The sequence below is a fragment of the Lactuca saligna genome, chromosome 8 (assembly GCF_052625555.1).
Source record: "Lactuca saligna cultivar CGN05327 chromosome 8, ASM5262555v1, whole genome shotgun sequence".
Classification (NCBI taxonomy): Eukaryota; Viridiplantae; Streptophyta; class Magnoliopsida; order Asterales; family Asteraceae; genus Lactuca; species Lactuca saligna.
In genome coordinates, this window is record NC_136424.1 from 140,497,536 (window position 1) to 140,523,449 (window position 25,914).

General features: G+C 37.0%; 3 protein-coding genes across 3 annotated transcripts; 2 read left to right on the forward strand and 1 right to left on the reverse strand.

Annotated features, from left to right (window-relative positions):
- The first annotated feature begins 745 nt into the window (after positions 1 to 745).
- Positions 746 to 2,305, forward strand: LOC145011940 (protein LURP-one-related 15-like). Its single transcript, XM_078970685.1, has 3 exons — positions 746 to 1,259; positions 1,353 to 1,574; positions 1,849 to 2,305. The coding sequence occupies exons 1-3, from the start codon at positions 966 to 968 to the stop codon at positions 1,999 to 2,001; spliced, it is 669 nt and encodes a 222-aa protein (XP_078826811.1). The 5' UTR covers positions 746 to 965; the 3' UTR covers positions 2,002 to 2,305.
- Positions 2,306 to 9,963: 7,658 nt separating this feature from the next.
- LOC145010148 (uncharacterized) lies at positions 9,964 to 11,025 on the reverse strand. The gene has a single exon (XM_078968725.1). It carries the CDS (start codon positions 11,023 to 11,025, stop codon positions 9,964 to 9,966), a length of 1,062 nt encoding a protein of 353 aa, XP_078824851.1.
- Positions 11,026 to 12,574: 1,549 nt separating this feature from the next.
- On the forward strand, positions 12,575 to 18,154 carry LOC145008077 (uncharacterized). Its single transcript, XM_078966703.1, has 12 exons — positions 12,575 to 12,753; positions 12,814 to 12,970; positions 13,050 to 13,182; positions 13,280 to 13,433; positions 14,112 to 14,268; positions 14,358 to 14,493; positions 14,715 to 15,768; positions 16,012 to 16,180; positions 16,697 to 16,959; positions 17,254 to 17,410; positions 17,500 to 17,632; positions 17,716 to 18,154. The coding sequence occupies exons 1-12, from the start codon at positions 12,596 to 12,598 to the stop codon at positions 17,799 to 17,801; spliced, it is 2,757 nt and encodes a 918-aa protein (XP_078822829.1). The 5' UTR covers positions 12,575 to 12,595; the 3' UTR covers positions 17,802 to 18,154.
- Positions 18,155 to 25,914: the final 7,760 nt, after the last annotated feature.

Consider the following 25,914-nt stretch of genomic DNA (forward strand, 5'->3'; position numbering starts at 1 on the left):
TATTTTCTTACTAATTCACATAACATACGATATCCGCACAATAATTAGTTAGAATAGAATAACTAAAACATATATATATATATATATATATATATATATATATATATCCGGTAAGAAATTTTTTTTGGTAGGAAGGTAAGAAGTTTTTTTTCTACATATTTTTTTGACGAACAAAATAAATGAATTACTAGATGATTTATTTGTAAGATGTTTCACAAGAAAAAAATTCCCAAAAAAACATCCTTATGATTCATTTTTAAGTAATTTAAGAAAAAATTCATTTTTATGATAATTTTAGTGAATAACAACAAAATCATTGTATAAATGAATTATAAAGATTTTTTTTGAGAATTTTTTATTGTGAATCATCTTACAAATGAATCATCTAATGATTCATTTTGTTTGTTCGCGAAAAAAATATGTAGAAAAAAAAACTTTTTTTACCTTCCTACCAAATATATATATATATATATATATATATATATATATATATATATATATATATATATATATATATATATATATATATATATATATATATATATATATATATATTTGCAATGTAACAAGTGCATAAATTTAAAACTATAAAAAACAGAAATGGATCCAACTAAATGTTTTAAAAAAAAAATAATAAAAAACTTTTTTACTATTATTTGATTTTTTTTAACAAAATAGCACTATATTCGGAATATATATTCAAAGGTACATCATTTTGTTAAAGAACTTGACCATCTATCTTTGATCAAGTCAAGAGGAAAACAGGAATTAAAAGTAGCCAAACGTATTGATGAAAACCCGTTAACGTCGGTCGGACAGTAGTTATATTTCAAGGATGCCGATTCATCTGCAACATTAATTAATGTCTATGGGAACCAACCTATTCCGTAAACAACCACTGCTCGTTGGCGTTCAACCCCTTTGGTGGTGATCGTCACATATCTGGGCTCAGAACAGCCGTGACAATGTCTAGCCCTTACGCGTCTAGCCCATGTTATTCATCAGATGACGATCATTCTAGTAAAGGAACCCCTGATCGAGTATTCAAGGAGCCTGAATATCCTGTCGTAATTGTAGATCAGAAATATTGTTCCAACTATCCCATGGAGTTAACGTTTGAAAAGAACGGCAAGGTGGAAGACAAGTTCAAAATCAGTGATGAAGAAGGAAATGTTATATTTAAAGCAAGTAAGAAGAAAAGTGGCAAACGCATTATGGTAGACGAGACAGACACACCAGTCATTTCCTTCACAACAAAGGTAATTTCTCATATATTTATCACCCCTTAAACGCTGATAGGTATATAATTGCTTGATGTTGAGATATATTTATCACCTAATACATAAATGCAGCATATTACCATGCATAGAAGACGTCAAGCCTACAAGGGAGATCCCCATGAGCACCATAGGCTTTTCACTGTGAAGAAGACAAGAGGGTTTAAATCACTCCGATATGATGTATTCATGACATCTAATATGACTGAAAGCACATTCAATTATAGAGTTTATGACAATTTTAAAGATGGAACTTCCATCATAATGGCTCAAGATAAATCTACAATTCTTGCCAAGGTATGAAATTTAATTGCTTGATGTTTATCATTAATAATGTTTGGACTATATTAACGTCTATAATTTATACGGATTTAGTGATGTGATTTTCCATCACAAATGTGATCGATCTAGTTGCCTTGAGAGTACCTTATTCACATATGCATGATGATGTCAGGTGAAGGTTTGTTGGCAGGGTTGCTGGAAGAATAACATTTTATTTTCTATAAACATGATCAATTTAGCAAAGTTAATTATTTCCAACAATTCCATAATGTACTCGATTACATTGCAGCTACATACTGAAGTTACACACAAAAAAGAAGTGAAAGCTGAAGAAAAGTATTCGGTTTCTTTGTCTCCAAATGTCGATAAAGCTTTTGTCTCAGCACTTCTAATTATTCGAGAAGAGGTCAGGAAGTCAAGATATAAAGGATATGAAAGCTAATTGAGAAGAGACCCGCTATATTTTCCTATTTTAGTTACCATAGTTATATACAGAGGTTAAGAATCCATTATATTTCAACAAAACAAGCAAGTATTGTTCAAAAAATGAACATTTTACTTGTAGTTTCTTTTCTTTTTTTCTAGTTTGTTTTTAGAGAACATGAATGGGATGACAAATGGAGTGCACTTTTTTCAAGAAAGTATCATCTCTAAGGTTTCTTCCTTCGTTTGAAGTGAGAAAGAGAAGTCGGAGCCTGTCTGGGATATTAAATTCACTGATAGAAAGATCTTAATTAGCCAAACAATACACTCTTCCTTCTTTTTTCATTAAATATTCCGATACCCATATATATGACCCTACCTAATCGTGCAATTGCAACTTGTTTCATCTCTGTTGGCCTTTTGAATCAAGCAAAGTAAGTACTACGGATCAATTTACATTAGTTCTTATTGTATCATGTGGTACGCACCCCGCCTTTTTTGTTAAAAATTTGTTTCATGTGTAATCAAGTTTTATAAATGTTCTATTCTAAGTATTATGATTTTTGCATATATGTACACATGAAGTTTCATGTTTTATAAGTGCACTGCATTTATACGTATTTGTGCTTACGAGTAAAATTGATGAACTTTTTATTTTTAGTCGCAAGAAGTAAGGCTGATTAACTAACTTGATGATTGTGATACTTTTGTTGTTGTTAGACCATTATCTAGTGGATCACTATTTTTTTTATAAAAATGATGTGGTATTATCAGAGCCGGCCCTAGGGCATGGACAACCTGGACGACCGTCCCGGACCTCGCTAAATCTCGGGCCCCTAAAATTTACGATTAATGTATATATATATATATATATATATATATATATATATATATATATATATATATATATATACACACGATTTTTATGATATACAATATAATATGAGGCTAAAAAAGCATATTGCGCTTATAGTTGAGATGGTAGATTGGTAGTAATTAAATTTGTAGACGTCCGGTTCGATCCTTGTGAAATCCATCTTTAAAATTTTTAATAGTATATTTTACTTAATAATCTATTAAATGTTGTGTGCCTCCCACGCAAACAACTTCTTAGTTATCAAGAAATATGTTTTGATTTTTTTATATATTTTTTATTATTAATTATTAAAGGTTGTTTTTGGCTCTCAAAATGACGCAAGCGATTCCCTTTTCATTCCTTTTATTTATTTATTTACTTTTTTAAATTTCTATCATGTTTGCTAATTTCATTGTAGAAATCAAATTTTTTTATTCATATTTAATTTGGTATTACTATGGTAACAATTTTAATATAAAGTTCAATAGTTAGATGTAAAACATAATCAACTTTCTTTTTCGTTTACAAATCTTTTTAGAGACATTTTTTTTTACCGTATTGCAATCTCAAATTGTCGATGTGTCTTATGGCTTGCTTCTTCGATTAGGTATATCTCTAATGTGGTACAAATATAGTGGCTTTGTTCACTTTTTCTGCCTAATGAAAATTTATGAACATGACATAACTATGTTATGCATCGAGAAAGATATATTTATCAAAACTTGAAAGTCTTCGAACATGCATTCATCGATGAAGTTTTTTTTTAAGCGGTAGCAACATCAAATAATTGTACATTTTAGTGAATTAGTACATGAAATCATTTGATTATAAAATTATGTAATTTCAAGGGTCTCATCTTCTATTTCGTCCTGGGTCTCAAATTGGCTAGGATCGGTCCTGGGTATTTTGTACAAAATGTTAATGAGATTCACCTCAATATATTTTCACTAATTAGCCAACGTAAAAGTAGTTGATAGTTTCAAAATCGAAGTAACCTACAATAATTCCAACTCAAAAGTAAAAAATATTTTGACACTTTTTTTTTAACAATCAAGCAAAAGATTTTATTCAAAAAAGACTAGCAAGGGTTTGGTACATAAATTAGGCCAGATGTTCGGATATACCGGTCGGGTTTTAGGTAAATATCAAATGAAACTATAATCGATACCTGAACCGAATTTCTATTTAGGCCGGGTGAATATAAAGATACCTGGATTTTTTTGACTAAAAGCATAATCGTAAGTGGAAAAAGGGCCCATAGCATTTTGCTATTTGAGGTGCTTCATGTGTGTAGTATTTGTTTTCTGGGAAAATTTAGTGTCTGTCTTTTTAAGCTTCAAAATATTATATTTATCCAACATAAAATCAAAATATCATATGTATCCATTTTAACTTTAAAAATATCATATTCACCCAAATTTATTTTTTAACCATTTTTTAAATGCTTTTAGTCAATTTTTATATTTTAACACAACCTCAAAAATACCCTTTAATGACACGCATTGATTGTCGTAAAACGCAGAGATGATATGCAAATGCGTGTCAAGGAAGGCTGAGTCATAAAGAAAGACGACACGCTTTTGCGCGTCGTAAATTTAGGACACGCAATGCGTATCAAGGAAGACCCTATCATAAAAGGAAGACGACACACTTTTAGGTGTTGTAACCTTATGACGCGCATTTACGACACGTTTTGCATATCATTAAAGCCCATGTCATAAAGGAATAAGACACACATTAGCGCGCCATAAGCTTCAACAACCATGTACGATACGTATTTACGGTCTACATTTACGATACAAATTTACGTGCATTTATGAATAATAAAGAAACAAATATATACCAAACCTTCAATTTCATCTAAATGTCAAACAATTTATCAAAAACATTGTATGTACACTATAAGTCAAAAGCGGATGCTAGCTAACATTTCATACAGTTAACAAAAACATTATACACCATATGTCAAGAGACGATGCTACCTAACATTTCACTATTATATTGTTTTGGACACAAAATATCACCGATAAATGAAGCATGTAACAAAAGTCAACCATTCTTCACAAATTTCATCAATATCAGTATCTATGTATTGAACTTTGCCACAAAGACCTGAGAAAAGAAATTACATATAATGTTTCAGTTCTAAAAAAATGATCATTTTTTTAACAATGAGTAGTATGCTATATTCAAAAAATAAACATAAAATGTAAATTCTTTTTACTTTAAAACCATATATATATATATATATATATATATATATATATATATATATATATATATATATATATATATATATATATATATATTTGTTTTTTCACATATTGTGTTGTTATAATTGATGGACTTAATGGGGACAAACACGACTTAATGGGTTAAGCTAAAAAAAAAGTGACCCTAGAATCAGATATACTTGGAATCGAATGGAATGGTTGATTCCATTCCGGTGAAATCAATAGAACTCAATTTAATTAATAAAAGGATTCCGTTAAAATAACAAGCCAAACATCAAATCATTAATTTCAATTGATAAAAACTTAATTTACGAAGAAAATATGTTTACCTAATATTCTATAAAGGGTCATATGTCCCAAATCTTGATTGTACTCTTCAAGTAGGTTCCCCATTTTGAAAGCCTCTTGAAATGAACCTGTTAGCACCATGTGGGACAGGGGGAAATTTATCAAACTCAGGGTTAAATTTAAAAGTAGAAGCTCATTTACTATAAGTGCATTAAGAAATTCAAGTTGATTTTACCAAAATTCATGAACTCTTGAAAAATTTCAAGGCTGGTAATGGTAGTTGGCAGGTTCCCCACATAAAGAGACCTTGAGTCACCTAAAAAACGCAAACAAAAACTATCAATCTCATAAATTGATTATATAATCATTTTGATACAACACATAAAACAAATTTTTTAAAGGAATTTTTTTTCACCTTCTTCACTGGCCTAAGCTTCCTGTGAGACGTGACCTTTCTTAAATCTGCTACACTGCGCCTCACCTATTCACCCCGATATTCAAGAATCTCCAAATATGAAAAAAAAACACAAGATTTAATTTTATTATTTTTTAATAAAAATAATATTAATTTAAAAAAATACCATTTCTCATTCTTGTATCTTCCTACGTGCAAACATGCCCCACCCATGTATTTAAGATTTACCAAAACAGACACGATGCTTTTCCATCCTCTGTAAATTGTCGAGTCTTTCCTTGAATGTATAACAAGAATTCAAATCTTGAACTTCATATAAAGTGTAAACAAAAGAAGTTAAATTACTAAATTACTAAAACACCCACTCCTTTCAATCATTCTGGAAATTAAAAAAAAAAAAGGTTTTTAAGTGAGAAAATAAAGAGAAGTTTAATGGAATATTATATAAAGAGTAGTTTGTTTGACTTTTTATAAGATTTAAGAAGTACACGTCATCCCGATCCCGAAAATATGAATTTCGTCGAAATCCAAATCTGTATGAATTATATATGATTTTTATAAAATTTAAAAGTCAGTCGCGCACAACGAATGGATGACATAAAAAACTACAAAGAGAATGGTTGACTCTTAGCTAATATGTTGGTTTTCCAGGCTCTTCACGAGGCTCCTGCAAATAGAAGTGACAGAGAAAAACTTTTTACAGAGAAGGGAACAATAGGCAAAGGTTTTTTCTGTGTATTATTCAAGAGAAAAAGGAGTAATTTCAACGTACACAATGCCTGAGAATTTAAACTAAAGAGATGCAGAGAAATCAGGAACTAACAGCTACTTCCTAAAGACCAGGGGCATATCTGTCACATGGCTCTGACTTATTCTCCTATTCTAATTTCACGTGTAAAACAAATAAAATCAAACTTCTGAATTACTTCAACATTTTCCCCCTTAATTCAGAGGTGGTGATTGGCTTTACTCCAATTAATTCTCGCATTTCTTCATACTTCACTCTTGCCATTGACTTGGTGAGAATGTCTGCTTTCTGCTTCGAGCCACACACATGACTAACTACAATTTCCCCAGCTTCAATGCATTCTCGAATGAAGTGGTACCTTATATGAATGTGCTTACTTCGCCCATGGAACATTGGGTTCTTCATTAAGTCAATAGCAGATCTGTTATCAACTAATAAGACAACTGGATGTACCCTTTGTCCTGTAATAGTTGAGAGTAATCGTTGGATCCAAATGCCTTGACAAGCTGCTTGAGTTGCAGCCATGAATTCTGCTTCACAAGATGATAGGGCTACACTTCTTTGCTTCTGTGAAGACCATGTCACTAAGTTCCCATTCATATAGAATGTTGTCCCACCTGTGCTCTTTCCACCCTCCATATCTTTTCCAAAATCACTGTCTGAATACCCTGTGAGTGTGACTCTTTCATTACCCCGGGTATATGACAGACCATAGTTTAGAGTACCTTTGATGTATCTAAGAATGGCCTTCAATTCTTGAAAGTGTTTCATTGTTGGTTTCTCCATAAACCTGCTCACTACCCCAACTGGAAAAGAAAGATCAGGACGTGTGTGTGTTAGATACCTTAGAGCACCAACTATGCTTCTATATTCGGTGGGATTCACCAATTCATCTTCTTGGTTCTTGACTAGTTTCAACTTTTGATGCATAGGGATTTTCGAAGCATTGCAGTCTATCATGCGGGTCTTAATAAGAATGTTTTTAGCATATGCCTCCTCTTTCAAGGTTATACCAGTTTCACCTTGATTGACTTCAATTCCCAAATAATAAGACAATAGACCGAGGTCACTCATTTCAAATTTAGTTCTCATCTCCTGTTTGAAATTGTCTATGTCTTTGGAGCAGCTTCCAGTGAGATCATCAACATAAACTCCCACAATTAGAGTTTTACCCCCCTTTTCATTGTATACACTGAATATTCCTGGTGGCATCATGTGAAACCTAAGACCTTCAGATGTCTATCAAGACAAGCATTCCAAGCTCTGGGTGCTTGTTTTAGTCCGTAAAGTGCCTTTGAGAGTTTATACACTTTCCCTTCACTACCTTTCTTCTCAAAGCCTTCAGGTTGGATTACATAGACCTCTTCTTCTAATTTCCCATTCAAGAACGCTGATTTTACATCGAGATGGTGAACCCTCCATCTATTTGACCCTGCAAGAGCCAAAATTACACGCACAGTCTCGATTCTAGCTACTGGTGCGAATACCTCTTCATAGTCAATACCCTGTTTCTGTACGTATCCCTTCGCCACAATTCTTGCTTTATACTTTGAATTTCTTCCATCTGGTTCCCTTTTAACCTTGTATATCCACTTCAGAACAATTGCACTTCGCCTTTTTGGGAGGTCAACGAGGGTCCAGGTCTTGTTCCTTTTGATAGACGCTAATTCCACCTTCATGGCTCTGACCCATTCAACTCTAGTCATCGCTTCTTGATACGAATTTGGTTCTTCATCATTACGGATCATGAGTAATTCTTCAGGGGGTATTAGTATCTCCTCCGTATTCTCGTACAACTCGGTGAGTGTGCGATAGCGCTTTGGGGCACCACCGTCGGTGGAGCTTGAGGCGGTGCTTGGAGTCGTCGATTGAACAGGTGGTCCAATTGGTGATTCAGTCGTAACAGGCTTGTTGGACATATATTGATCAGTGAGTGTTGTGGGCGTGTTTGGACTATTAATCAAGTGTGGGCTCCCTTGTGAGTCCATTTGGGAAGTAGCGGGTTCTTCACTATCCGATTCAGGCGACCTGGTATCAAATGACCCGGAATCACTTAGAGGGGTATATGAGTCAAATACGTCTTCGTCTTCAAGCTCCCCAGACTCAGCGAAATTGAAACCATCCACCGTAAACCTCATACCTGGAATTGACTTAATTTTGCTTTTCTCCCCCCAATTCCAGGTTTTGTTTTTTTCGAATATCACATCACGACTTACATACACCGATCCTGTATCAGGGTCTAATAGTCTGTGAGCCTTTGACCCCTTTTCTGTGCCGAGATAGACCACCTTCTTACTTCTATCATCCAGCTTCTTCAAGTGATTTTTCACAATCTTCATATGAGCTAGACACCCAAACACTTTTATGTGTCCAACGTGTGGTTTCCGACCTGTCCACGTCTCATATGGTGTCGATTCTTTCAGGGCTTTTGTGCTCAATCGATTCTGCACATAAACAGCATGGTTTACGGCTTCTCCCCATAGTACATCATGTACCTTCATGGTTTTCAAGCAGCTTCTGACCGTTTCAAGTATCGATCGGTTTCTTCTTTCGACCACTCCGTTTTGTTGCGGAGAGTAGGGTGACATATACTGTCGACCGAGCCCAGTTTCTTCACAATACGAGGTGAATTGATTTGAGAGAAATTCTCCTCCCCTGTCTGTTCTAAGCACTTTCATTTTCTCACCTGTTTCTGCTTCAACTTTGTTTCTAAAGTTCTTGAATGTCTGAAATGCTTCGTCTTTTGATTTCAACAAGTGCACCCACATTACTCTACTGAAGTCATCTACCAGTAACATGAAGTACTTGTTACCTGCTGGGGTTCGTGGAGTAACCGGTCCACATAAGTCACCATGGACCAGCTCCAATCTTCTTTTTGCTCTAAAGCTCGTACTTGATGGAAAAGGATTCCGTGTTTATTTTCCCATAAGACACCCTTCACAGGGCTCAGACGGAATGATCATCTTAGGAATTCCCTCTATTATTCCTTTTTCATACATTAATTTCAAGGAGGCAAAGTTCACATGGCCTAACCTTATATGCCACAGCCACGATGGGTCTTTACATTGGGCAATCAAGCATTGATTTTTGACATCTTCCAGTTTTATCTTGTAAAGACGGTTTTGGGATTTCTGAACCTTCATCAACAATCTTCCTCTTCTATCATGAACCCAGAGCAAAGGTTCCTTTATTTTAATTTCATCTCCATCTTCAGATAACTGCCCAAGACTGATTATGTTGTTGCATAAATCAGGTATGTAATACACTTCCTGAAGCTTTCTTTGTTCACCATTTTTACACTGAAAAATTATGGAACCTTTTCCTTCAATTCTTACTTTAGTTTCATTTCCGAATCTAACATACCCTTGTACTCCTTTGTTTAGGTGGTGGAACTTCTTCACATCTCCTGTCATGTGATTGCTTGCCCCTGTATCAAGATACTATATGCTTGATTGGGCTGACTCTCCACCATTGGTCTTCAATTTCGGATTTACTTTCTCTTCATTCAGGAAGACTTCATCAACTTTATCTTTGCCTTCCAAGGACATGAGCAACAGTGCAGGTTCGGAGTCTTCTTGAATCAGGTGGTTCTTATGATTTCTCTCCTTTCTTGGGTTTTTGCATTCAACTGCGTAATGGCTATATTCCTGGCAATTATAACACTGTATTGCACTTTTGTCTTGACTGCTAGAGGCCCCATGATTCCCTTCCATGTGGTGGTTTGACCCGCTTCTACCACGACCACGCCCTCCATTGTGTCTTCCTCGGCCTTTGCCTCTGCCTCGTCCCCGTGATCCTCCAAAACCTCCTCTATTCGATTTGGATTTGGAGTCTCCATCACTCTTCTTCTTGTTCCTCTCTGACCACTCTTGATGTGTCAAGAGGAGCTTTCGATCATCACTATCAGCATGGCCCTTTAGCCTCTCTTCATGTGCCTTTAATCTTCCAATGACTTCTTCTACTGTCATGTTTTCTAGATCACCAAACTGTTCCAGGGTAGAGGCTAATTGGAGAAACTTGGTCGACACTGCCCTGAGTAGCTTCTTCACCACATAGTCTTCTTCTACAGTATCACCAAGAGTACGCATTGAGCTGACAATGTTATCAATTTTCACTGTAAATTCATCCACATCGTCTGATTCTCTCATGGTAAGCGATTCGAATTCAACCTTTAGAGTCTGAATTCTTGCTGTTTTTACTCTGTCAGCCCCTACAAATCTTGTTTTCAGAGCCTCCCAAGTCTCTTTGGCTGTTTTCTTCTCAGCCAATGACATCAAGAGATCTTCAGGTATCCCTTGATAAATTGCTGCTAACGCCATCTTATCTTTCTTTGTGTCAACAGCTGTATTTGCAGCTCTAGGCTCCACCGCCTCCCATACACCATGAGCCTGCATAAACACCTTCATTTTGATTGCCCACGCTCCATAGTTCGTCTTCGACAACATGGGATAGTGTAGGGTGATCTGACTATCTTTCTCGCCATTACTACTGGATCCTGTCATTTCTTCTTGGGACTGGTACTTGGGCATATACCAGGATTTGCTCTGATACCACTTTGTTGGTTTTCCAGGCTCTTCACGAGGCTCCTGCAAATAGAAGTGACAGAGAAAAACTTTTTACAGAGAAGGGAACAATAGGCAAAGGTTTTTTCTGTGTACTATTCAAGAGAAAAAGGAGTAATTTCAACGTACACAATGCCTGGGAATTTAAACTAAAGAGATGCAGAGAAATCAGGAACTAACAGCTACTTCCTAAAGACCAGGGGCATATCTGTCACATGGCTTTGATTTATTCTCCTATTCTAATTTCACGTGCAAAACAAATAAAATCAAACTTCTGAATTACTTCAACATAATACAACCAAAAAGAAAATAGTAGTACTCCTTAAAATAGTAATTTTGGGAAAAAGAATGCTAAAAACGGAGTCCAGAGAGAGTAATTTTAAGTTCTCACTATAATAGTTTAATTAATTTTATAACCGTGGTTCCCACGAGTTATATATTAGTTTAAAACATATCTACACTTTCAATGAACTACTTTGTCATTGGATATTTTTTTTTAATAGTCGAAATATTGCCATTACAATTTGATAAAACTATCTTATTTTAAATAACTGCGTTTAACTATTTAAAAAACAATAGAGTATTACGTTCGAAAATTATTACTAAAAACTATATGGACACATCTCATTATATTTCTTCATTTTGAAATCTTCATGGTTCACATTAATTACCATATATTGTCATGCTTTCCGATGTGGTCTTTAATCTCAACAAAGATTCATACTTGTGTGGAGTTAAAGTTCTTCTTTGTACACATTTGACATTGATAAGAAAGTTTAATAGTTATTCTGATTAAATTCAATATATATGCTATCATATGCAAATAACTCTTGTCAAGTTAATTTATTAAATAATCTGATTTATTAATAATGTACTCCAAAAGTTTATTGTACTTCACTGAATATGTGTTGATAAAGTCAATAGTCAATTATTGTAAATTAATACATGTTGAGTATTTTCTTTTGTTTTGAAGATCTCAACCTCCATTATAAACCTTTAACTGTTAAATATACATACATAATATTCTATATCGATTATTAAATAACTTATTGATAGTTATCCACAATTGTATAGCGGAAGACTATCGTATTATATCTAACTTACTACAATGTTACGCTAAATGGTGAACTTTGAGTTGGAGTAACCGAAGGTATAAAGAGGTACGAAATCGAATGTTTCTATTGCCTGCTGTTAATTAATGAACTGATGTCTCTTTAAACCGACCACAACTTCACAACTACTAGACTATGTCAGTCCACCACCACACAAAGGCTCCTCGTTTTGAATTTACTACATTCAACACTATAGCACATTAGCACTTGTTTTACATATTTCCGTTCTCGGGGGTGTTTAAGTGAAAAATCCATAAAACCAAAGGTGTTTTTTGTAAACATTATATAAAGTCAACCCCTTGTATTCACGTTAACTTCATTATCTCCGGTCCATGCGCACACCATGTAATTTCTATATTTAACACTCCACCAGCAAACTTTCTTTCTCCCGGCTCAAAATGAATTTATCCAATGCTCGACCTCTTTCTGCACCATTGGTGAATCTTTCGGGCTTGATCAATTACGAGGAGGAATGTCTACCGTTAAAGGGTCCAATTCATTCTGTGATTGGCAACAGTGATGATCGAACTAATAATGGATTAATCCAATTCATAAGGTACTTTCAAGATGAATTAGTAACTATTTGATTTCCAAATAATAACATGAATTTGAACAGGAGCAAGAAAGTGAAAGAATTACATCTATCAGAGGCGTTGATAGTACCTGAAACCACAAGTATTTATGAAGCCTGCTGTCAGATGGCTGCTCAAAGAGCTGATGTTCTTGTACTTACTAACTCAGATGCGTTTCTCTCTGGGTTATTGACCAAGAAGGTTTGTCTTGAATTTATAATCACCCACACATTTACCAATTAATTTACATAAAGTTAATTACCTTTTCTGGTGTTTAAAGGATATTGCTACAAGGGTTAGTGCTCATGAGATTGATTTGGTGAACACACCTGTGTCAAAGGTGATGACAGAGAACCCATTTTTCGTTTTGTCTGATACTCTTGTAGAGGAAGCCCTGAATTACATGGCGAAAGGTTGGTAACAGTATTTAGGATGAATTGTATGTTGAATTTTGGTGTTAATTTGGTGAACCTTCTTATTAATCCTGTGAATTAATTTACGCATATACAGAACAATTTAAACAGTTACCTGTTGTGGAGAATGATAAGGTTATTGGTTTACTTGACCTGCTTTTATCTTTATTTGATGAAACCGCAAATACCGAAACAACAGTTGAAAATTACGACAAGGTTGTAGAAGCGACAGTGCAAAGAGTCACACAGAGGTAACATTTACCTTTTTTTTGGCAAGCAAAACATCATTTTTTGAAAATAAAGTATTATTACACCTAATTAAGGATGAGTATTTTTGGATAAACAATAAACATTTAAATTAAAAAACACGTACTATTATTAGTATTAGTAGTTTATAACCTGTGGGAACCACGGTTATAAATTTAATTAAATTTTAATAGTTAAAATTTAAAATTAAGAGGTTTTTTAGTTATATAAAATTATAATTATTGATTTAAATAAATATGTAGAATTATATATCACTTTATAATTTGTATTAATTTTATTTTAATTTTTATTTTAATGTTGTTAATTTAATGTAATTAGAATGATAAAATTTAAAGTTTGAACTTTGAAATGGATAATCAATATGTTAACAAATAATATGCATTAATTATAAGATATAATAAGGTGAAACATGATAAAAAAAATAAATTTTGCATTAATTATGACGCTTAATGTGGTGATACATGTCAAAAAGAAATTAAAAACTACTCTTTTATTAGAATAGAGAGATTATTATTATTATTATTATTATTATTATTATTATTATTATTATTATTTTGTCTGAAATGGCTCATTTTTGCTGAAGATATTTTCTCATTCTTGAAAAAGTAACTCAATTAACCGTGTTTTAAAATAATATATTTTACATGTTGTGTTTCCGATAGGGCTTTAACTGTGGTGGAATTGCCTCCAGACTATGCAATGATAATACCTGAAACCGAAACTATATACGACGCCTGCTGTGAGATGATTAAACATCGAAATGATGCTGTGGTACTCACTGGCTCAAATGTGATATTCAGTGGTATATTGACAAAAAAGGTTTGTCTTTAATCTCAACATGAATTTAAAACCAATCCATCGTTGATTGCTCCATCAGTTTCCCTAACTACGTTTTTTCGTATTTGAAGGATATTGTAACAAGAATCATTCCTTGTGGTATCGATATTGTAAACACACCTGTCTCAAAGGTGATGAGCAAGAAGCCAATTTTTGTGTCCTATGATAGTCTTCCCGAGCATATCTTTCCAGAGATTGTACTGCAAGGTTTGTATGCAGTAGGAAAAATTCCATGTTCATTTTTGTTTCACTTGGTTATTTAGTTCTTTGTTATTAGTTTCATTTACAGTTTTTTGACTTGTTATAAATAGTTTATTAACGTTGCTTTGTAATTCAATTCATAACTCAGTTTTAGTTTCATAATAAAAACCTTTGGTACCAAGTAATTGTTGCACCTTCTAATCAAGTGATTTAAACTATGAATGCAGGACAAGGGACACATTTGCTTGTTCGAGAGAACAATGAAGATGGTGGTTTTATTTACCATTCACTGAGTATACAGGGTGGTGTTCTCCCCAATACAAGAACGACTAATACAAAACATAAATTTCCCGATGCTCCACAACATACATCTGTAGACCCCTCAGAGCAATCAAGTAAACCACTCCAAGGTGTGAATGGAAATGTTGATTGCTATGAAACAGATGGTCCTGGTCTTACACCTTTTGTGCACGTGTCCAATTCACCATATCCCGACGTTGATCCTTATGATAAATTAGTCGTCCCTACAGTTGTGCCACGTCACCCGAAGCAATCAAGCGAACCACTTTCAAGTGTTAATGGCAATGGCGAGTGGGATGAAACAGATGGACCTGGTCTTACACCTTTTGTGCATGTGTCCAATTCACCATATCCTAACGTTGATCCTAATGAGATATTTTCCGACCTTACAAACCCTGAGGAATCAAGTGAACCATTTCCAGGTGTTATTATCAACGAGGAGTCGGAAGAAAGTCATGGTCCTGGTCTTACACCTTATAGTCGTATCAACAATTCACCATATCCAAACGATCAGTCTTTTGATAAATTAATGGCCCCACCTCCACAACATACAGATGTACGTCCCCCGGAGCAATCAAGTGACCCACCTCCAGGTGTTAATAGTAACGACGAGTGGGATGAGACTGATGGTCCTGGTTTTACACCTTTTTCGCAAGTGACTAATTCACCATATCCCAATGATTCTTGTGAGAATTTAGTCGACCCATCTCAACAAAATACAACTGTACATCCCTCGGACAAATCGAGAAATCCACTTCCAAGTGTCAGTGAAAATGTTCCATGGGATGGGACTGATGGTCCTGACATTGCGCTTTCTGCTCAGGCGACTATAGCTCCAAATCTAAATAATCTTCTTCATGATTTAGTCCCCCCTCAACCACAAGCAAATTTAGGTTCCCTTGATGAATCAAGTAATCTACTTCAAGCTGTGAATGGCAAGGGTGATGATAAGAAAAACAAAAAACCATCCATTAATATGTGGTACGTCAACAATGAATTAGTCACTACTTCATATTTTAGCATTAGCGAGAAAAAAATATGTTGGTTGCCTTTCGATGACAATTAATTTTTGTTCGTTCCATGAAGGACCTCACCGATATACTTGAAATTAGGGACAAATAGTTTTTCTGAAAATATAACATAAAGCAAACACTCTCCGTTTTTCAACTAAACATCTAAATCTTGATTAACTATGCTTTAATATGATAACATGCATTTTGATAGGGTTTCAATAGTAGAGAAGACAGTGGAGCAAATGGGCATATCAGAGGCCTTGATAGTATCTCCATCCATAACTATTTATGAAGCTTGCTATCAGATGAGTGCTCATAGAGCTAATGTTCTTGTAGTCACCGACTTAAATGGGTTACCAACTGGGATACTAACATACAAGGTTTGTCTTAAATTTTAAGTCAAGCCATCATTTACCTATTTGTGTATCCTATATTGGTGTGATACAGTTTTCTAAGTGGTTATATATTTTGGAGCCTCCCCTCTCTCCAAACATGTTTTTTTTGGAGATAGTATTGGACTCCACATATATATATAAATATATGTGGAGCATAACATTGTCTCTCCAAAAGAGGCCTTATATAGAGATAAAAGGTTCCAACATATATAGTCACTCATAAGACTATGTTATACTGATGTGAGATACATTATCACCCCACTCAAAGTCGGAGGCTCGATGAGGATATACAGGGTTGTGCTAAGCTACGGGGGTGCAAGACCCCCCGCTCCGATACCATGTAAATATATGTGGAGCTTGTTATTCTTTCTCCAAAAGAGCCCTTATGGAGAGAGGGGAGGCTGCAACATATATAGCCATTTGTAAGAGTTTATCCTACAATGTAGGATAAAATAACATTACCATGTTGAGGGAGGTTGATTAACCATTTTTTGTTTGAAGGATATTGTAAAAACAGTGATTGCTTCTGAGATTCATTTGGTGAACACACCTATCTCAAAGGTGATGTCAAAGAACCCATCTTGTGTGATGTCTGATACACTCTTTGTGAATGCACTTAAAGAGATGGAAGATAAAAGCTTTAAACAATTACCAGTTACTCAGAAGAATGGCAAGGTAATCGGTTTATTTTATAATATGGGGATGTCCGATCTTACTAAATTCGAGAAAGTTATAGAAGCTGCAGCACGAGGATTTTCTCCGAGGTAGTATTTACCTTTTTTTATATTTGTTGCGACCAAACCAACATTTTTGCAAATAAATTATAACACAGTATAAGAATGATAAATTTTAGATAAACACAAGAAATTAAAATGAACAAATGCGCCTTTCATACCTATTTTAGAATGAACCCTTCTTTAAATAATAATTTCTTTGACTTTTTCAGAAGAACAATGTTATTTCTCTAGCAACGAGCACTCCCAAATTTGAACATCCTAAACTCAATTAACTATAATTCCAAAGTAATGATGTTTAACGATTGACGTGCATTTAAACAGGGGTCTGAAAATGAAGCAGATGCCTTTACAGCACGCCTTGATGGTACCTGGAACAACAACAATCTATGAAGCATGTTGTCGGATGGCTGCTGGAAAATTTGAGGTTGTAGTACTCACCAACATACATGGATTCTTGATGGGTATATTGACAAAAAAGGTTTCTCTTCAATCTTCACCTTAATTTAAAATCAACCCAATACGGATTATTCCACCAGTTTCACTAACTATCCTTTTTGGTGTTTAAAGGATATTGTAACACAAGTCATTCCTAATGCAATTGATATTCAAAAAACATCTGTATCGAAGGTGATGAAAAAAAACCGAATATGGGTGTCTTGTGATTCTCTTCCTGTGGAAACCATGGAAGATATTGTGAGAAGTATGTAACTTTCAAAAAAAAAAAAAACTATATATTGGTCTTTGGTGAACCTTCTAATCGTGTGATTTAAATTATGCGTGCAGGTGTATGTTTAGATTTTCTTGTTATAGAAAATGGCGAGGATAATGAATTACTTTATCTTCCGTTGGATGGATGTTTTCCTTATTAATGGATATCATATTCTCGTTATTCTAAAGTCGATGATGGGTAAGCTTTTGAATTTTGTGTCTACACCCACTAATGTGAGTTAATTACTAAAGAACACATGTCCCCTAATACCTTATTGTAATTTTTAGTTTTTCGCGTTTAAGATCTGATATCTATAAAGATTTATGACATATACTTTATGTAAGACATTATACTTGTTGCATTCAGGAAATTATTTCTACATTGTTATTTTGAAATTAGGACATGGGGAGGGGGGCTTCTTGTTTTGAATTTAGCTTTGATAATGAGCATCTATTTTAGATTGATTCTGAGACTTGTAAGTTATGACTGGCAGTTTATATAATCTTTCATAAAGGGATAGGCTTTGTAAATGAATATCATGGTTTCATGTGTGTTGGTTGCACCCTAACAAAATATTTGTCTAAGGTCTTCAGAAAAGTTTTTACTGTGATGCAACTACTTTGTTTATGCTACGAGCTACCAACTTTTCCCTCAGGCTTTCATTTGGATTTCCTTTAGATATAAAGTTCCTTTGTATTGTGAGAGTAGAAGTGATGGATTTTGGCTTTAGGTTTATATCATGAATCACAATAGTTGTTATTGGTTCTATTTCTAATGTTTATTGGGATTATGGTGGTTTCAATAGTGTAATTTTGATTGTAAAAAAGACTTTCCGCAATGTATATGTTTCATTAACTTAACGAGTTTTTGAATGATATTTTTGGGTTTTTTTACAATGTGTATGGGTGTCATGAATCTTCATACAATATCATAAGGTATAAACCCTGATAATGCTCACTAAGCTTCATAAACCTACCATACTATTTAATACTCCCTCCGTCCCAATATTATTGTCCACAGACAAAAAATACACAGATTAAGAAAAACATTAATTACCAATAACTTTATATAATAAAATGACAGTTTTGTCCTTACTTTGCATTTAATGTTCCATTAAATACTTAGTTGGTTAAGTAATAATGAGAGGGTATTTTGGTAAAACTATTATTTATTTTTAGAAGTAGACTATTATTTTGGGACAAACCAAAAAGGAAAGATGGACTATAATTTTGGGACGGAGGGAGTATGTGTTTAGATTTGAAATTTAATTGAATAATTTGAGAAAGAAATGCTTTAGGATATTTAGAAGACTTATGGATTACGATGTTGATATAGTTTTTACTTTAACTATTATCTCATGAATATTTACACCTGGTATACCTTGAGAATTTAAACTCTAAATCATTAAGGGTTTGATTGTTTGGGAGGTATTTTGTAATTTGTTTTCCTAAATAGTGCATTTGAATATCAAATAGGGCATATCTACTAGGGATTATAATGTAGTCACCAGAAAGTTTCTTATTCGTACATAAATTATTTCTACTATATTAATTAATGAAATTCAGCTCCTAATAAATTGTTTACACAATTAAACCTGACACCATTCTACCAAGGAATGAAATTCAGTCCCGTATAACTTTTATCTAAAGTTAAAATTGGCGCTAGACTTATTCGAGACTAAAATTCGATCCCCAATATGTTTCCCACCAATCCTAAACTTGTAGGTGAGGGACTAAATTTTAGTCATATATTGTTTTTGTTAGTTTTAAAGAATTCCTACATAAAAATCGGTCTAAACAGATACTTGAATAAGTCTTGGCTTTGAATATCAACTCTACTTGTCACATATCCATCAAATAGTGACCAATTCTGATGCCCACAATATCCTTATGTGTGACTTGGTCAAAGCTATCAATCAAATTCGAAGTCTAATGTAAACCTACAACTAACCTCCACGTCATGGCCACAAAATGCCAAGACAGATGGGCCTTAGCCTAGTCGCCACGTCGTGGTGGTCCAAACCACTTCGTGGTCACTATTCACCGAACATCTTAATGGGATAAGTCGATTTCCTCAATCTTAGGGGCTCCAAAACCCTGGTATGGTCTATTATGGGGTCTAAATAGATAAATTTTCTAGCTTTATCTGTGACATCCCCATTTTCACTGTAAATACTTTATCAATGCATTTCTGAAGAAAAGTATTTCATTCACGGTAAATACTTTGCGGAATTTGTTCCCATAAAATACATGATAAATACTTTATCAATGCATTTCTGAAGAAATGTATTTTATTCATTTAAAACATTTAGGATGTCATCATCAATACTAAAACATAAGCATAAACAAACCTTACATTCGTTTACACTAGTGATCTACATCTCTTTTAAATCTCTCAGTGTAAAGTAGCTTCATATCGAAATATGTGATACAAATAAGCTTCAGTGGGTCGGGTTGGGAATCCTAGTGAGTACATAGGGTTTTCAACCCATAATAATATAATTATTATATTTAATCATCAAACAATCAACCCAATTACCCATCCCCGTTTTCTTGTTCATTTCTTCAGGATCGTCCCTAAGAATCCTAAGGATTGACCTAAGGAATAGGCACGAAGTTCATCGTTGCCCGAGGTTTATACAACAAGCACTAAATCCATAGCTGCCAAGGTACTAAGTCCATAACTACCAATGTTAATCTATACGGTACTAAATCCATAGCTACCAACGTACATATATAAGGCACTAAGTCCATAGCCGCCAGAGTTCTTATATTACAACTGGTGAACACGTAGTTTAAAACAGCAGGTAAACACGTAGTTCAAATATACCTGGTAAACACATACTTCAAAACATCTAGTGAACACACAGTTCAAAATTACTTAATGAACACCTACTTTAAAAACACCTAGTGAATACTTAGTTCAAAAATACCTAATCCATACTTTTGGATCTAAAACTAACCTCTTTACTTGATCCATACTCCCGGATCTGGTATGTCTGATCCATACTCCCGGATCAATAATTGTGCCCATTCCATACTCTCTGACTAGGGATAATTAACTATGTCTTAATCCATACTCCCGAATTAATAACAAATAACTATGTCTATACTCTGCTAGATGACTAGATCGTTTTAAACATCGAGACCTCTCATCAATTTTTATTTCATCACACGTTCTCTAATTCATCTACTGAAAGAACCTAACTTTCATATTTCTAAAGACCCAAACTTTCATACTTGACAATTGTTATTCCAAAACATGCTACACGCATATTCATAAAAACAATATTTTACAATCATAAAGTGATTACAAACTACTAGATACAAACCGAATATGTTGTAGTATATTACATAACTACCAAGGATATTGTCAATTTATACATACATAAACCGAAGTACAATGTAACATCCCGGAATCGCAAGAGTAGAGTTGAAGGGCTAAAAGTGTAAGTTTTAGAGGATGACTCGGCGAGTCCATGGATGGACTCGACGAGTCAGGTCGCGGTCATGGTCGCGTGTCAAGTGGCCTACTCGGCGAGTCCCAAGGATGGACTCGGCGAGTAGGTGCTGTATGGAGAAAACCCTAATTTTCGGGGTTGAGCCCTATATAAAGAGCATTATACCCCTCCAGAGCCTCCCTTATCCCCCCCCCCTTGAGTTCCAGAAACCCTAAATTCGTGGAGAGATCATTTGTGGAGCAATTAGAGCTTGGAGAGGTGTTGTTTGAAGAGATCTTGAAGGAGAAGTGGCTTGGATCAAAGGGCTTTGCTTGGATTCGAGTTTGGCTGCTATTGAGGCATCTTTTGGAGGTAATATCTTCGTCCTTAGGCTGTGTATTCCTAGTTTCATCATTTTGGGGTTTGTAAGAAGTATGTCTTGGAATGTTTTGGAGTTTGGAGGATAGATCTGAGGTTGCTACCTCAGATCTGGAATATTGAAGGCCTAGAGTGCATTAAAGTTCCTGTGTTTGAGTGCTTAGTGAAGCCACCATGTCCCAAACCTTGGTTTTAAGGTGAATATGGCTTAGATCTCGTTAGATTCACGTAAAGTTTGCCACTTTACGTGATGGATGGATTCTAGGAGGTTGGATCTATGTTTTGGATCAATTGCATGGCCTGAGATGCTTCTGTATGGATTCAGACCGGTGGTACTCGACGAGTCACATGGGTGGACTCGACGAGTTGCTTGAAGATGGCCTGGGACTCGACGAGTTGGAAGAACAACTCGGCGAGTAGGTTGAAGATGGCCTTGGACTCGACGAGTCCATTTGGACTCGGCGAGTCATGTCGAGGAAGTCCCAATATTTCTGGTTGAGTCGATGAATCGGTGAGTCAAGGGATGGCTCGATGAGTTGGGTGCGAGTGGACTCAAAGTTGTTGGACTCGATGAGTCTTGGGGTGACTCGGCGAGTTGGGTCGCTAATTAAGGGAAGTTCTGAGCATAAGGACTCGGCGAGTCATCGGGATGACTCGGCGAGTAGGGTCAGTTAGGGGTTGACTTTGACTCATCCAAGGTTGACCAGTTGTCTTCCAGGGGTATTTTGGTAATTAAGGGTATTTATTGAGTTGTATGTTTTGATGTTTAGTGGAGGAGTTCGTGTCAAAGTTCGGAGCAGCGAGATCTTATCTTTTCAGCCGACAGTTTAGAGGTGAGTTATCCTCACTATATCAAAAGGGTCTAAGGCACCAAGGCCGGCCCTTTATTGTATTGAGATTCGGTTATGGTTATTATGTTATTGTTTGATGTGTCTGCATCCTGGTAGCTAGGATGGTACATGCTAGGAGGCCTTGCTAAGGTCAGTTTTCCCGATATACAGAGTGATGCTATGCTAGTGACCGGTTAGGTCGGTAACCCGGTTAGGGTAATGATATGCTATGTGATCTGCTTGCTCGGTTTGTTGACTATGACTGTTATATGAATGTATGTTTTGTGCACATGGTTGTTTGGACTGGAGATGGGTTGAGGCGGGTCCTGCTTTGTGCTGTAGGCCAAGATACCCAGGGCGGACCGGTTGTTCCGAAGGCCCAGCGAGCGGTCCGGATAGGCTGTAGGCCCCACGAGGGCGGACCAGACCTGCCGAGGCTCGGAGAGTGGACCAGGCCGACTGAAGGCCCGATGCGGGCGGACCAGTCACACTGTAGACTCAGAGAGTGGACCAGGTGGGTTGAAGGCCCGATGCGGGCGGACCAACCCCACTGTAGACTCGAAGGACATGACTAGACCCAGAGGATGGATCCGTTGGACTGAAGGCCCGATACGGCGGACCAGGCACACGGTAGACCCGATATGCATGGTTGTTCTATGTTCTGTTATGTTATGTATGTTTTATATGTTTTGGACCGGAAGGTCGTAGCCTGGAAGGGCGTATACGTGGTTGGTATTTTGGGGGTATCTCACTAAGCTTTCGGGCTTACAGTTGTGGTTTAATGTTTTTCAGGTTCTTCAGGAGACTGTGGCAAGGCGAAGGCGCGATCGTACCGCTCCTCATGATTTTGTAGCAATGTGATTCTGGGAATAGTTAATGACTTGTATTGAAAACCTTTTTGTAAACATTTTCGTGAAAATCGGGTTGTTTGAAAATTTTAAATTGGTTGTGTTTTTCGGATGTTACAAGTTGGTATCAGAGCCTTGGTTTGAGTGAATTGGAGGAACACTTGTGTGACTCTAGTCTCAAATCGAGGAGAGTTTTCAAAAAGAGAATTTAAAATGGTTTTCAAAATAAGTAAAGGAGGACGCGGAGGTACGATCAACCGGAGCTAGTAAGTAACCCCAAAATACCATACATGACAGTTGTTTTATTGAGCTTTGATAGAACAGCATGCTAGAGTTAGGCTAGGGATCTTCAGGATTTATTGATGAGTTGCCTGATTTATGATGCCTGCTAGCCTAGGGTTCCTTGTGAGAGATTTCTAGTATTCCTCTAGTTGTGAGGATAGAGCGATGTTATGTGTGTCGCTAGGGTGTTGTGGGAGTACTTCATACAAATATGGGTTGGTGTGGAAGGTAGTATGGGCCCGTACTACTGAAAGCACGGACTCATACGCGTATCAGGGAAACCATGACCTCTAGGGTTGGGATGAGAGCTGGTTCCCGGGATAGTGGAATATGTCTGAGATTTGGTGTTTTATTTTCAGTATGGAGATTTCAGGGCACGCTGGGAGTGGATCCGGGTCAGGATCAGGAGCAGGAGAGGGAGTTCCGGGTGAGTCTGTACAGCCAGAGGTTGTCAGTCAGATGAGTACGCACGAGTTGGATGCGAGGATTCGTGAGATCCTGCATGATGAGGTTGCTGCATTGTTTTGGGCTGAGCTGCCAGAGTTGTTTGGGTCGATCAAGACCGCCATGGTGGAGTATTTTGATGAGCGCTATGCGGCTATCACGGAGACGGCTGCAGCGGCGGCTACCGCAGCAGTAGCAGCGGCAGGGGGAGGAGCCAGTAGAGGTTTTCAGTATCGGGACTTCGATAATACGAAGCCTCCCACTTTTGATGGAGTTCAGGATCTGATCGTTGCTATGAGATGGTTATCAGATATGGAGGGATGTTTCTTCACGTGTTCATGCCCTGCTGATCAGAGGGTGAGGTGTGCTTTGAACCTGTTGAGGCTCGGAGCAAAGGATTGGTGGAGATTGACCACGGGGTCATACTCGGATGCGCAGAGGGCTGCGATTTCATGGGATCGGTTTAGAGAGATGTTTAGCACTCGTTATGTTCCGCAGGTCGAGAGGGAGAGGTTGGCTCAGGAGTTCTTGGAGCTGAAACAGGATTCGGAATCGGTGACGGAAATCACCAGGATGTTTACTGAGCGGGCGATGTTTTGCCCTGAGTTCGCTTCGGAGTAGGCTCAGATGTCCCGGTATCCGAGTATGCTAAAGAGGGACATCAGACAGTTTGTGTCTGCGCAGAGGTGCGAGACTTTGCTAGAGTTGTAGGAGGCCGCCAGGCGGCATGAGTTAGAGATTGAGTTACAGATGCGTGAGCTGAGGTAAGCTCCGGTTCAGTCGCAGCCAGCGACGAAACGGTCTAAGACAGTTGATTCCAGGATGGGAGATCAGGGTGGCCACGTCTGTGGAAAGTGTGGAAGGGGTCATGCCGGGGTTTGTCGGTCCGGTGGAGCATGCCGCAAGTGCAGAAAGGAGGGACACTATGCGAGGGATTGTCGGCAGTCAGTGCCGGTTCGGGATTTGAGGATATGCTATCATTGTCATCAGGTTGGACATTTGAAGGTCAACTGTCCACGACTTGCTGCAGGACCGGTGCAGGCTCCTGCACCGGCTACGTTGAGGATCACAGGTGGAGATCAGGGTGGAGTGGAGCCCTCAGGGGCTTAGGGTCGTGTTTTTTCAGCTTGCTGCTGCGGGTATGTTTCTTTCTGATGTTTTGATTATTTATGATTGTTGTGGAGTATTGTTATCTGTTGGTTTCGTTGGTTGGTTATGGAATTGCGTTTCGGGTTTTCGTGTGGTATCCGTTGTTCCTTGAGGGTTTGGCGAGTTGTGATCGAGATTTCGTTTTAGTATCTTTTGTTCCCTGAAGGATCGTTATGGTTATGGATTAGTACGTCGAGATATCGTTGATTATCTTTGTGAGGATTGGTGGCGGATGCGGCATTGGTTTGAAGGCCAGTTAGATTCTGCAGTCTGAGGAATGGATAGTTGAAGATTGGGTTCCTTTCGAGCGGGTTGTGCAACGTGGGAACGTGATTTGTATGAAAGTTGTTGGCGCTTGCGAAAACATTTTGAGTGCATGTGTTGATTCCTGCAAGGTTGCTTGGGGAGATCGGTGATGGCGACCGGTGACTAACTGTCAGTGTCCTAAGTGGGGGAGAATTGGAAATTCTCCGGATGATCGTTGGGCCTGAGAGGTTGTTTAGCTGCTTGGGGAATTCAGCGGTATTTCTATCAGTCGAGAGCAGGCTCGTAAGGGTGAGTAACAGGCGTGCGGGGCGGAATACAGACCTAGAGCAGTTGATTGAGGAAGGCATGGGAGCAGGCCGGGATCGAGTATGTATGATGGAGATAGAGTTCGGAACCCCTAGAGGGCTAGAACGGTATGCACGGGAGGATTTCCCAAAGGGATGGTGCGGAGTGTTGAATGCTAGTTGAGCGGTCCGGATAGACTGAAGGCCGGTAGGCGTACCAGTCAGACCGAAGGCTCGGAGAACGGTCCAGTCAAATTGGCTGAAGGTTCTGAGAGTGGTCCAGATTGGCTGAAGGCCTGGGGAGGCGGTCCAGTCATGCTGAAGACTCTGCGAGTATTGTTGGATCGGATTG

Excerpts from the sequence above, each read along its gene's own strand:
- LOC145011940 (XM_078970685.1), top strand. The coding sequence starts at position 966 with ATGTCTAGCCCTTACGCGTCTAGCCCATGTTATTCATCAGATGACGAT. Across the intron at positions 1,260-1,352 it reads TCATTTCCTTCACAACAAAG|CATATTACCATGCATAGAAG; the intron begins GTAATTTCTCAT and ends ACATAAATGCAG. Across the intron at positions 1,575-1,848 it reads AATCTACAATTCTTGCCAAG|CTACATACTGAAGTTACACA; the intron begins GTATGAAATTTA and ends ATTACATTGCAG.
- LOC145008077 (XM_078966703.1), top strand. The coding sequence starts at position 12,596 with ATGAATTTATCCAATGCTCGACCTCTTTCTGCACCATTGGTGAATCTT. Across the intron at positions 12,754-12,813 it reads GGATTAATCCAATTCATAAG|GAGCAAGAAAGTGAAAGAAT; the intron begins GTACTTTCAAGA and ends GAATTTGAACAG. Across the intron at positions 14,494-14,714 it reads TCCAGAGATTGTACTGCAAG|GACAAGGGACACATTTGCTT; the intron begins GTTTGTATGCAG and ends CTATGAATGCAG.
- LOC145010148 (XM_078968725.1), bottom strand. The coding sequence starts at position 11,025 with ATGACAGGATCCAGTAGTAATGGCGAGAAAGATAGTCAGATCACCCTA.